Source organism: Vipera berus (assembly GCF_964194415.1).
Source record: "Vipera berus genome assembly, chromosome: 6".
In the NCBI taxonomy this organism is placed as follows: domain Eukaryota; kingdom Metazoa; phylum Chordata; class Lepidosauria; order Squamata; family Viperidae; genus Vipera; species Vipera berus.
In genome coordinates, this window is record NC_138208.1 from 63731617 (window position 1) to 63746008 (window position 14392).

At 35.6% G+C, this 14392-nt stretch overlaps 1 protein-coding gene across 1 annotated transcript; it reads right to left on the reverse strand.

Moving 5' to 3' along the window:
- Window positions 1–465: 465 nt before the first annotated feature.
- On the reverse strand, window positions 466–14046 carry EIF3L (eukaryotic translation initiation factor 3 subunit L). The gene is made up of 13 exons (XM_081330538.1): window positions 13934–14046; window positions 13594–13642; window positions 11961–12171; window positions 11526–11605; window positions 10526–10587; window positions 10316–10385; window positions 9524–9597; window positions 8660–8831; window positions 8287–8441; window positions 6360–6530; window positions 5172–5669; window positions 4545–4625; window positions 466–676 (listed from the first exon to the last, which is right to left on the reverse strand). Exons 1-13 carry the CDS (start codon window positions 13961–13963, stop codon window positions 638–640), a joined length of 1692 nt encoding a protein of 563 aa, XP_081186664.1. The 5' UTR covers window positions 13964–14046; the 3' UTR covers window positions 466–637.
- Between the last annotated feature and the right edge of the window lie 346 nt (window positions 14047–14392).

The following is a 14392-nucleotide window of genomic DNA, read 5'->3' on the forward strand; positions in this document are numbered from 1 at the left end:
TTCCAAAAATCATGTGTGGACATATCCATGAGGTCACCAAGAGCTAAGCTTGATTCAGAGACTTCAGCTTTACGTTAAAAGAAAAAGAAGTACATCAGAAAAGATCTGGAAGACACTCTGAAGGCATTCAGTCTTAAGAGGGATTAAATCTAGTGTCTCACAGAAACAATTTTGACATATAGCATTTTCTCTTTCTTTTAGCAAAGCAGGGAGGGCATTGTGGTTTTACATTTTAAAGTTATAAAAGAAAAGACAAGCTCATATTTTTGCGAAATCAGCATTAAAACAGATCACCTTTCAAAATAGAGGTGAAGACCTGTGCTTGAGTCCTGGCAAACACTCTGACAGCTATCAAAAAACACTTCCTATAGAATGAGATTAGGCAGGCCCCACAACCAAGATATCAAAAGAAGCCAAAGATTAGCTATTTCTCCCTCAAAGGGATAAATGAACAAACTCCAGAGACACAAAGAAATTTCATTTATTTAATTAGACCTTCTAGTTTTTGGTATGAGCACAGCCATCTGCTATGTAAGTAAAAATGGCAGAGATTATAGAAAATTCCAGAATTCTTAGCTCATATTTCTCCCAGGCTTACCCTCTTCAAATTGGGCAAATAGCTGATGCAAGAAGAGTTTCAAGGTCTTTGGCCCATCTTCTTCAGAGTACGATTCAACTGAAAGAGACAGACATCTAATTACAAGTTAATTTGGGGGTGGGGGGGAGAAATACCCACATAGTTAAGCACTTCAGTGTCATTGCCCCAATTATACATTCTCCAAACAAGTGTCTGCATCCCACCAAAATGCTGAGTGCAGCTGAATGAGTAAATTAAATCTAGCCCACATGCAGACTGTACTAAGCTGGACAGATCTGTGGTGTTTGTGAAAACAGATGGACATCTGCAAATTACACAAGCTGCAAATGATTTTCACAGCATTTTGTCCAAATATATACTGACAAAATTGCTTAGAAATAATCATTCCTGGAAAATGACTATTCAACTGCTAAAAAGAAAAACCTGAAAAATATTTTTTGTGTTATTGAAATTAGGAGGTTTATAGCAAAGATGGAAGGTGATTACAAAGAATTGGTACTCACTGATCCAGCTGGTTATCTCAAATCTTTTTGCTCTTGGGACTGCTTTCAGAAACCTCATTGCACAATAGTATGTCATCTCCTACACCATTTCTCCAAATTTTCGTGCTATACTATGCATTTCTAGATAATTCCTTATTCTCTCCTTCAGCAATTATGTTAGCCCCCCACATGTAAATTAGATAGCAGTGTTCCAATATCTCAGGGGCTGCCACAAAGAAGAGGGAGTCAAGCTATTCTCCAAAGCACCCGAAAGCAGGACAAGAAGCAACGGATGGAAACTAGTCAAGGAGAGAAGCAACCTAGAACTAAGGAGAAACTTCCTGACAGTTAGAACAATTAACCAGTGGAACAACCTGCCTCCAGAGGTGGTGAATGCTCCAACACTGGAGGTTTTTAAGAAGAGACTAGACAGCCATTTGCCTAAAATGGTATAAGGTTTCCTGCCTGAGCAGGGGGTTGGACTAGATGACCTCCAAGGTCCCTTTCAACATTATTATTATTATTATTATTATTATTATTATTATTATTATTATTATTATTATTATTATTATTATTATTATTATTATTATACCAACTAGTTATGTATTCTGAAGGCGAGTCAAAACACTACACTACACCTCCTAGCTGGTGGGATGCAGGAAATTGTACTGTACATGAGATGTACAGTAAAGACTTAAGCAGGTGATAAGTGATATATATGGAGAAAGATTATTCCAATATATTATATTAGAAAAGAAGTCCAATAAAGTGATGAAGATCAGAATTATGAAATGTTTTGTATTATTATGGAGTATTAACTGCTGATTAATAAAATCAGTGTATGCTACAAGTATCACAAGTGTAGGAATAAACAGATTGCTTAGCAAATGGCTGAGTATTTAAGTGGGAGGATATGTGATGTGTCCTTGATTGTTTAATGCATTTGTAAAGAAATGTGTAAGGAATATTTGTGATCATGTTGGAGACTTGTTGATTTGGTACAAGTATTTCTATTGCCATACTGTTGTCCGAGAACCTGAATAATGGTGCAGCAAAATTAAATGAAATTTTGCAAGGAAAACAGTGAACAGTTACAAATTATATATAAATATACATGCTTTATACAAAAATAGGGGAAAATAGAGCAAGTAGATGAATTTATCTTAATAAAATGCTTACATAGGAAAATGTAGAAACTGGATAAATTATATTCAAAACAAATATGGGACTAAAAAGTTCCATTTAGCTTATGAGTAGACTTTAGTGGGATATTGTTATTGGTATGTTGTTTGTAGTTATGTTAAAAGAGAGTTAAAGCGCATTATGAATTTGGTTAATTGTATATTATGCATAATTTTTATTTAGAATATGATTATTGTAACTATAATCCTGTATTTAGCTCTGGGAAGTGGGGGGGGGAAGTGGGTGGATTTGGGGTGGGAGGGATTTGGGGATATATTGTAAAATTTTGTTTTTGTAAAACTCTTTAATAAAAAAAAGGAAAATGTAGAAACTTTTAAGATGTATGAATACTGGGAGAATGGTAGTGAGCAGTATATAATCCACTCCACAGAGTTCATCAGAAATAGCAGAAATGGCTGCATAAAAAGTGTACTTCTGCCCAGTTTGTTATATAAGAATGAGGTTTGGATACATCAAGAGAAGCATAAAGCTAAATAGAGTAGGAATGGTGTACTTAGGTTTATGTGATTAAAAAAAGGAAATAAAGTCACAAATGAGTGGATGCAATAAGATAGTAAACTGCATATAAGTAACCAATTTGTTGAATTGGTTTAGCCATATAGACAAAATGAATGATGATCGAATTGCAGATGAAAAAATAAAATATGGAATAAAAGGAAGGGAAAGTAGATGAATTATGATGCAGGGAAAGACAGAAGAAATTAATGAAATCCTCCAAAAAAATCAAAGTTTAAACAACAAAAAGGCAATGTGTGAATATGATGGAAACAGAGATCCTTTGTGAGTATTTATAGAGAGGTATAGAGAAATGCAGAAGTGATGATATAAATTAAAACCAGCTGCTTTCTTTCTCTTATTTTAGATGTTTTAACAGCTTTGGTTTATTGGTTCTTATTCCTTTTGGCTCCTTACACAATGATGCTTATCCTGACAGGGAACAGCATAATGGGCATGCATATATAAAGTTGTAAGTTTTTTGTAATCAAGAAAACCAACAAAAGTACATATTACAGAAATTATTACAGTAAGCAATATGAAAATAGACCATAAATATGTACCATAGCTCAACTATACACAATACTTTCAAAATAATTCAGCCATTTCTGTTTAAACCATTTGTTGTATCCTTTGCTTGACAGTGTAAGAGTCACCTTGCGATCTTCATTAGCATCTACAAAAATCAGATTTGCCTGGCATTATTTGTAACATAAGCTGCTTCAAATCTTGGCAAGCCTCTGCAAAAAAGTTGCAGTCGAGGAGAACATCTTTCACCAACTCTGACCTTTCATTTTTACGAGGGCAAACTCTTTGTGCAGTAGGGATCCCCTGACCCCTACTTTTCAACATAAATACAGACATGTTTACTCAAAGTAATATGGTTACCTACAATGGTTAGGATTAAATAAGAATGCATAGTTATAATTAATGCCATGTTAACCATGCACTTTCTTATGAAGCTGGCTGGTATTTGTTATATTTTAAGTTACGATGATAAAATGCACCGCACAACTCTGAATGAACCTTGTATTTAATATACAATTTGGTGGTTGCAAGAATTAGGAACTGCATTCTCCTGAACTAATGGGGTGGCAAAGAAAGGTTGAAGCTCTCCATTCTTAGTCTTCTATCCAGAATAAAAACAAGCCAGGTATTCAAGGAGGGGAGAGCCTTTCTTCCCCTCCAGAAGAGACTTGCCAGCTCCCAGCAGTAAAACAATCTCTGAGGACTTAATTACAAGGCAGTTTTATATGATGGTCCTCTGGTAGTTTCCCTCAATTTTCCCACCATGATCTCATGTTAAATGACCTGTACAGAGGGTAGCAAGCTATTTCATTTTTTAAAAAACAAAATAGGAATTAGGGATAACCATTTTACTTACACACACACAGACACACACACAAATGCACACACACCCCTTTAATCTTTTGGATAGATTTCTGGGTAATGCAGTGACCTCTTCAGGATAACTAAAACAGCCACATTTTGCTCTCTGGGCAGCAGGTTGCCAAGAATGCGTGAGACATTTTTGACAATTCCCTTCTCTCTCAGAAAGAGGGCAGCAACACCAGCAATTGCTTCCTTTGGAGGCTGCACACAAATGTTGTTTGGAACTGGTGCTCTTTTAGTATTTTACCACCTTTGTATGGAAAAAAGCCCAGACTGAAGCAATAAAGAAGTGTAACTTCGTGGCCACCAGGTTTTGGAAACTATGCCATTTATTTGTTTATAAGCTTCTCCTATGCATTCAGCCATTAACTTACCTCTTCAAACTTATGAATCTGACGGATGAAGAAATCTCCATAGCGTCGAGCAACTTTTGTATCTGCAATATGGATCATGTCCTGCCAAGAGACAAGAAGAAGTTGGCAACATATTAGGATTCTGCTAGGAGACAACTGCTGGGATTAGGGTTTTATTTTTATATTGCCTTACATTGTGCTAAAACATGAGATGTTTGTCCAGATAAGAACTTGTCCTCATGAAAATGAAAACAGACTTGCCATGTTACCTGCTATTATCTTAGGCTGGTTTTAGTATGTTTGGGAGTTTCTATCTAAAGCTCACGCCCCTCAGAGGCAGCCTAGTGATCTGGTTTCACAAGGGAAGGCCTTCAGAGAAAGGCTGAGGCCCCACCTCTACTACTATATGGCCCCTGAGAAATGGTCAAGGCAAAGGAATGGTGGGGCTTTCTAGTTTTCACTTCAGTTTCCAACACAGATTTATCTCAGATGTATAAAGGAACTCGAACTCCAGAGAAGATGTAGATGACTTTGATGATAATGCATTCCATCTACCCTGTTGACTAGATTTCAGTACATCTTAACATTGTCAAGTTCAAATGTTATGCACTACTGTCAGAAGGGTTGGAGAAAAGTCAAATGACAGACCTTGTCGATGTAGAAGTCCACCTCAGAAGCCGATTGAAACTCTCCATCCAAGGCAGAGATGCCACTTGTCCAGACCAGGTTTTTCATTTTGTGTTTGAAGACCAGCAATTGGATGCAGAATTCCTGCTCTGTGAGGTCCAAGAAGCCAGCCAGCTTAGTCACAGGCATAGTAGTGTACAGTTTTAGGAAACTGCGGATGGTGGACAGTTGAGCTTGCTGCTGGACTTCATCAGCAAAGACTTTCAACTGCTGCAGGTATGGCTCCTTATGATAATTGGGATGCACATTGTCATAGTTGGGTACCACGGGTGAGACAAATTTGGGACAAGCATAGCTGAACAGCTCCTCGTATACCTGGGGGTCTCCCTTCTGCATCCGTAGCATCTTATCCCCGTATTTCTCTCTGAGCTGCAGGTGAATGCTTTCATCGATGCGCATTGGATACATGGCAAGAGCAATGGCCAGAAGAGCATGCATCTGCTCATTTTGCTTGTTAATCTGAAAAATAAGTAATTCCTGTGAGAAACATTCAAGATCAATTACTCTTTACATTTAAGAAGATATAGGTGTAGCGGCTATTGGCAAAGTAGAAGAAAGCCACATTATTAAGTCTCACTTCTGCCATGAAGCTTTCTGCCAGGTAGCTTTCAAAAGCAAAAACTCGAGAAGCTAAAGTAGAGACACATAATTGGAAAGTAAAAGCTGTCTCGATCCATTAAGCAGACAGTGGCAGCATTCTAGTTCTGTATTTCTTTGATTAATGAACCAACTAACTGGACCAGCTTCTTTTTCATTTATATAAAGAACATATTTTTAAAAAGTGCTTTGAAATCAATACTTATGCTTTTGGTGGCTTTAAACTATTTTTAGCCTATTTTTAGGCTATTCTGGCCTATTCTTGCCACTTCCATTTCTCTTCAGGAACACTTCAAAAATAAAATCCCAAAGAGTTCTCAGCTCTTTGAAAATTAATTTTGAAGACCAACTCAATAAGGAAAACTACCTCTGAGAATTCATAATAGGAGTGACTACCACAACATGCTTCTTGATATCAGTGAAATAGATACTGATAGAATTGTGCTGTAAGAAGATCACTATACCTGGGAAGAAATGGCACTGTTAGCAAATAGGAAAGAATTTCCAAGGACACCTCTTAGAAAGAAGGGCAGAAACCTTCTGCCATTTTACCATTTCATATTTGTAGGTTGTTCTCTGGAACATGCTCTTGGTCCTCTGAATATATAGGAGAATATTAGCAAAGACACGGATTGCATCTTGGTAACGTCGCATCATGAAGTATGCAAAACCAACATAGTAATAGGTGGTGACCTGGCATTCCGGCACTCGTGAATACATACTCTGAGAAAAGGGAGAGATTGTACAGCACGTGAGGAATCAGAAAAGAAATGTTAACAGTCTCTATGGAGAGAGAACAGCATCATTCCAAAGGCTACGATTTAAGAACTTTGCTCCAAATGCATTCAATCTATAAATGAATATTATATGGGTAGATGCAAAGTAATCTCAGCAAGTTTAAGATGTGTAGACTTCCAAAACCCAGAATTTCCCTAGGTAGTATGTTGGCTGGGGAAATTCTGGAAGTTGAAGTCCACACATCTTAAACTTGCTGAGGTTCAGAAATACAGGCAGTCCTCAACTTATGGCCACAATTAAGCCCAAAAATATGTTACTAAGCGAGACAGTTATGTGAATTCTGCCCAATTTTACAACCTTTCTTTTCAGTTGTTAAGTGAATCACTGCAATTGTTAAGTTAGTAACACAGTTGTTAAGTGAATCTGGCTTCCAATTGACTTTGCTTGTCAGAAGGTCTCAAAAGGTGATCACATGACCTCAGGACACTGTATCATAAATATGAGTCCGTTGCCAAGCGTCCAAATTTTGTTCACATGACTATGGGAATGTTGTAACGGATGTAAATTTGAAAAGCAGTCATAAGTCACTTTTTTCAGTGCTGTTGTAACTTTGAACGGTTACTAAATGAACTATTGTAAGTGGAGGACTATATGCACTGTCCCATAGTGTCTTAGAAGCACTGCAGCAGAGAACCTGCTCTGTCAATCTCAATGTAGCATTTTAATCCTACAACTTTCAGAGAGATAGGCCTGTTAAGTTTCTTGCAGCAAACATAATGAAGAGATACAGAATATCTTAAACTTGAGCAACAAGACATTGTTATTTTATTCTATTTAAACCTGTCTATGATTTTAAAAGCAAATTTATTCAGCATTTTTAACACAAACTTGATTATATATATTTTAAAATAGTTATTTTCAGCTAGCTAGCAAAAAAGGAAAGATACACATGTTTCTGTGATTAAAAGGTACAATGTAACAGTTTCACCACTGTAAAGATCTCATATTGCAACCTTCCTCAACTTTGTACTTAGTGGTCTAAAAAATTGCAAGTAGCTGTCAAGAGAAACTGTGGCAATCCTATATGAAATCACAGGAGCTGTTTATTTTCAGCTCATAGCCCAAATATAGATGGGGCTATATCTATATAGATACAGATTACTGGTTTTCTTCATATTACCTTGTTTATGGTATACAACCTACTTGATTTATTTGGAATCAAGGGAATAGCAGATTTGGGGAAAAAGTAGTTAATGTATGAGGGGAAAAGCGCAGCTAACAACTACCAGAGAAGAAAAGAAGTAATTTTGGAATATGCCTTAATTTTCTAAATTATATTAGGGTTAAAATGGGTTATAGCTTGAAAAAAAAATGAAATGCAAAATATGAACAGTAATGATGACTTAATATTTAATTGCCCGAGAATATAAAAGCTTCAGAATCTTTTAAAAAGACTCCACATCTCTTTTCAGTACTAAAAATAAAAGAAAGCGGAAAATCTTACCACACAGTTGAGACATTCACCAGGCTCAACTTAACACCCACTGTTTACATAAAAATTGTTTTGCAGAACATTTAGCCTCCTACCAAATAAAAATTCTTTATTTATATAAATACAGCTGCCCGGAGCCATATTGGTGAGATGGATGCCCATATAAATCCACGCAAATAAATAAATATTCTAGAAGCCAAAGGTCTTTCTTAAAAAAAATCAGTCTTCACATAAAGGTGGCTCTATTACCTTCTTGTTAAGCTCAATATTTTCCAGAACTTTAATGGCTTGATAATAATCACCCAGCAATGAATGGAGGCGTAGCAGACCCACAAGGCTAAAATAGCCCAGCATCTTATATAAAGAATGACGACCGTATTCTCCAGCAACACTCTCAGGGTCACCTAAGGGAAAAAATGTAAAACTATATATGTGAACTCTAAATACAACAATGAATAAAAATGCAAATTTCAATCTGCCACCTTGATTCCTGATCAGAAATAGCTGGAGACTCACAATCAGAATGAAAACTGCTAGACCTTCCATATTAATAAATTACTGGATAATTATTGATAACTGATAGTGGTAAAGACCCCTTATTTTAAAATATTTACTCTCTTACCTCCACTAGTATAAACTTCCAGTTGCCTGTTGATGTTGGATTTGTCCACTATGGAATATAACACATTAAGAACACTGTGGACATTCCAGATCTTAGGATTTAACCTCAAGAAATCAATTTCTTCCTCAGATTTCTTGGCAGTCTTGCAGCGATACTGACTGTAGGACTGAAACTTTACAAGGATATAGAGAATACAAGAGAAAATGAGGATGGTATTGTTTTCCTCCTAGGATACTTTTTTTTAACATAATCAGAATAAAATTGAAATGACTGAGTAAATTGGAATTACCCAAAGGCAAAAGGAAGAAAGGAAGAGCAATCTATTAATGAGTACAAATGTTATGCTGTATTGTAACAAAACCAAACTATACATTATTTTACAAATGAAAATCTCTACCAACCTCCCTACACATTAAAAAAAAACCCTCTCACAAGTTTTCACAGTGCTAACCAGAAACCAAATTACAACTCTAACAATTTGTAGGAGGAAAGACAAATAGTGTGAGAACACTGAATAAAATTACAACTCATCACAAAAATATTATTCCAAATCACTAACAATAGGCATATTTCTATCTAAAATATCTGTAGTATATGTTAAGCAGAGCACACAAAATTATATACAAATTGAATTCTTATATGTCAATATAGAAATAAACCCCTCCATCCATGCATATATATAATTGGATATCAAACAAAAAGACAGAAATACATTTTAACCGCAAAGTATCTGGAAGTCTTACTGCTTTGGAAAGTTTTGTGCAAAGTGCTTGCGCGCTTAGCATCTAATGATTTTCGCAGTTTTTCATCATCGTTTAAAAAAAGGCATGCAGAATAGACAAAGAGAACAATCCATTTTTATACCTGATATATAAATTCATCTATAATATCCCAGAGCCATTGATTGGGTAGTTCTAGAGGAGCTGGGCCATCTGCATCTAGAAAGGAACATTCATATAGAATATGAAATGAATAATACCAGACAAAGAGTCTGTACGTTTTCATTCTCCCTGCATCTTATTGATAAAAGGATAAATAGGAAATGTTGGACTGCTGAGTGAGCAGTTCCAAAGACAACTTACAGTAGAAGCCTAACTTTATAGCTTTATTAAACAACTCTGCATTATGCCAAGGCCCACTTCAGAATCTAATTTATTTACCGATTTTAGGGGAAAATATATACATTGCTGCATTTTCCTATGGACAGTTACTTTTAATCCAAAGTAGATCCCCACCATTAATTAATGAAAACTGAATATTTACCAAATTAACTAGAGCTGGCACAATTGCTTCTTGGTTTAATTTTACATACTTGTATTGTCTTCTAGGTATTCTAAATAAACATTATATCATAGATGATCATGTCCTTAGCAGAACAAAATGTAAAAGGGAAGAGAAAAAGCCAGAGAGCTATACAAAACCAGAATAAGGTAGGTAGAGATACACACACACACACACACACACACACACACACACACAGACACACACACACACATGGGATCAGAAGGTTTCAAGCAAAAACACACCTGGGAACAGAGTTATATATTACGATGCTAACATCCTACTCCCCGCATCTTATTCTAAATATAGAAGATATATTCTTATTACCCCTTACACAATACAAAGAATTATACATATATAATTTTAGAGACTCACTAAGAATATAGTTGAAGAGATTGCAGTAATTGTAATAAGACTCAAATCTTTGTTCCAGGGTTGGACCACCCTACAATAAATGAAAAAAGAGTAAATAGATGCCTAAATTTCTGAACTGAATGAATGTATGATCTCAGAGTTCTAAGTAATCAGAGCAATTGAACACGTAAATGTACTTTTCATTAAGGACAATCTAAATCTGATACTCACACTGACTTTAGCATAGATGTGTCTGTAATACAACTCCTTGTACAAAATCAGGAACACAGCATCTACAATTAAAGAAAAGCTATAAATCATTGTATTTGAAGTATTTGCCTCTGAGTTTTCCATTCAGTCAGTCTTCAAGTATCTGACATAAGTGAAAATAATACAATATATCAGAAATCCAAAAATTTCCTATAATAAATAAGTCACAAAATATGCTGCAAAAACATATCAACAGCACCATGCTGTGGCAAATAAAATTTCATATGCTATCTGAAAGTTAATGAACATATGCTAGAATATGCTACAAATGCATTTTCATCTGAATATAATCTGCCTTGCTAATGAGCATCTGAGATATCGCAGAATTGGTGCATTTCACAAAAGCACCACAGAGTGTTTTTAATCCTATACTAAGATCCATAACTATAATAAAAACAAGCTATTCATATCTTAATAAAGGGAGAAAAACTACTCTTGTTTATTAAAATATTATAGTAGTGTACTATAAAGTCTTCAAGCATTGAGTGGCATTGTTAAAAATTGATTCAAGGATAATGAGTGATGCAAAAAACAGGAAAATAGCTAAGACAGAAGATTTTTTTCTGGCAATAAGAGGCCCTCTAATTTGTTGAAATTATGGATATCAACACCTTAATACAGTAGGGTAGGACACAAAGATCAAGAACAGTATTTTTATACCTCTTAAATTTGTCATGAGTCTCACAATTTCTATGCAAAAAAACAAGCTAGATTTTTTTACCATAAAAAAAAGAATAAAGTCATTTTTAGGTTTATCATATAAACGTTAGAAATGTGGATCAAATCAGATTGCATGTGACAAATCCTGTCAAAAGAATCATTTGGAGTTAAGACAGTTCAATGCAATTCTCAACCTGTCTTCTTCAATATGTACTGGTTTCTTTCCCCTCCCCCCAATAAAAAATTACTCTTCCAATGCAAGACAAACATCAGAATAAAAATTTCTATTAAAAATTCTTACCATTTCCAACCTGTGGTGCAATAGCCTCTGCTTCTGGCCAGGGAGTGTTTTTAAAGAACCTTTCGGTTAATTTAGTCCAACTGCAATACACATCAGTATAGTATTTAGAAAATTATGGCAATACTGAGTATAATTAACCCATATAACAAACTACCACAATTTATATGATCCCTTCTCACTTTTTACCAGCCCTAGGCATGTAAAGATTTCTATGAGAAAAGTGGTAAGAAAGATGTTAAAGAACAAGATTTTTCAGTGTCATATGCCATCATGTGGGTAGAACGACCTACATAATCTTTTTTCCCATTATATATTCACAAATATATAACCATCTATCAGTGAGTCATTATTTATCTCTTTTAATGTTATTGAACCATAATAAAAACTAGCCATACTGAAAATTCTCGCCCTTTTTTGAAGTAAATGAAATCATACCTGTTTTCATAGATGTCTTGGATCTCATATACCTTCTGATCAATGACATCACTAGATATGCGACTGGCTTGAAGCTCATACACTTTCTGGTCAATCAGATCTGAAACAGTCTTATGAAAGTACTGGATAAAATTTTTTATCACTTCTGGAATCACCTGATAGGTTTGCTGTTCATATTGCCGTTCATAGGCTAAATCCTGTTTTGGATCTCCTAGGAAATACAAGAAATAACTACATCAAAACAAAATATCAGGAAGATATAAAATAGCAACATTTAAATGCATAAATCTCTGTTTTAGAATCCTCATTTTAATAAAGTTCTTTAAATGTGAACATGGGCAGATGCCAGGAAGGGGGAATGAGAAGAGGAATGATAACATCCTGGTGATAATGTCATCCATGCAAATACCCTTACTTTCATACTTGCAACAACATATCATGATGAAAATATATAATAGCAGCATTTGCCTGATGAAATCTGTCTAATTTAGAAACTGCCCATTTCTCTCACAGAGGCTCACAGGTCATCATAACCCGTTCAACACTTTGGCAACATTAGGGTTTGCTGTGGAGTCCAACAAAAATGAATATTACTAAATAAGACAATAGAGGGCATTGGGAAAAAAGCAAATGGAACAAAAGTGGGCATTCTGGAAGGCCCTCAAAAATGATTTTTGCCTACGAGCTTGGAGATCCCATGAATTTGGGGACTCTATTAAATGTGAGTTAACTAGATGCACTCTTTGTATGCTTTGCTGTCTTATTTCTTGTTCTGTCTTATTTCTTGTTTTTTTTAACCTTGCTTTTATATTGTCTTTATTCTAATTATTAATAAACTAAACTAAACTAATTTAAGTTGTGCCTTTTAATAGTATTTATCTATTTTGTTCTATTACAGATGCCACCCAGAGTCACTATGTGTTTAGTTTAAGCTATAGTATTCTTGATATCCAAGTCAATAATTCAGTAATTTTTCTTAATTAAAATTTGCTTTTCAATTGGCAGCTTCAGAACACATATGGAAGGCTTTTTTCATTATATTCCTAAACTACCCTAGGAAGTAATTTGTTTTGGGAGAGAGTGTCTGCTCTATAATCACCCAATTGAGTTCCATAACTGAGTGGACAGTTGAATCTGGGTCTTTCCAATTCAGTCCTGACAACTTTAAAAATGTATTAAATTAAATCCCATTATTCTTAAGCAAGCCAATCTGAATGCAACACCTACAATAGATTACAAGAATGGAAAGTACAAGAATGGAAATGTCTAGGAGTTATTTTGTGTAGTCAGATTTTGTAGCATCTAGTTTCCACTCATTTTTTTCCACATTTTAGCCTATGACTATAAATTAAAAGCAATTCGCAAAGAAACAAAGAAAAATCAAAGTTGCTAAGCTGAATATAGGTCAAACTACTTTCTTTCAATAAGAGACAAATATCAAAAGTTTCATAAAGCACGTGATTATCCATTTTTTTTGTAAAAAATGAATAAAAAGTGGGCTGGATTCAAAGCACTTCTGAACGGTACTACCATCATTTATGTAGCACAACGAACATCTACGATAGTATTCTTTGCCTCCAGCAATATAAACTCGAAGTAGCACGTCTATCAACATGAAAGTATACGGACTCACCTGTGTGTAAATCATAATCCCCTGGGTAAGTATATGGGTCGTAAGAGCCCTGCGAAAAGAGAGCGTGGGAAGAGAGGGCTTGAATCCGGTACAGACAATACGATGCAACCTGCTTAATCGTTGCCCCCCTCAAATGTGAATACCTCGGCTTTGGAAAACAGACCCCTCTTCTCGGCTTTGCTTTTAGTGACAAATCAGCCTAACGACCCCTCCTTCTTCCACTAAATGGAGGCAACCCGCCCATCGCTTTTATCCGAAAACGTCAAGCAAACCATCCATGAAGGTCCCAATTCCCACACACCAATCAAGTTCTCAGTGAATAGATACGCAAAGCCTGTACCTCATCGTAATCGTCCATCGGATACGACATGGCGGGCTTTACAGCACGAAAAAAAAAAGGAAACCGCACACCGCCGAACAGCCGAACAGCCTCAGAACGTTGCAGCAAAGAAAGTCTTCCGGCCACCAAATTTGTGGCACTTCCCCCTTAAACCGGAAGTCGCCGGTATAAATAGTCCGTTTTGGCCGACTATTACAATTACTGTAGGGATGAAAGAGGCGGCGTTAATCTACTGCTAATGTGATTAAGTAAATGTGTTACATTTAGTGTGCGTATGTTATAGGTCTAACGGCAATCATGCTAAGTAAACCCGTATTTGGTACACTGTTAATTGTTATTCAATAGATTTATAACCCGCATTTCTTTCATAACAGATATGTGTTAGATCAAATCAAAAGACCCAAAGCATTATCTGATCTTCAACACTGATCATTTAGTTGCAAGATCGCAAGCAGGATG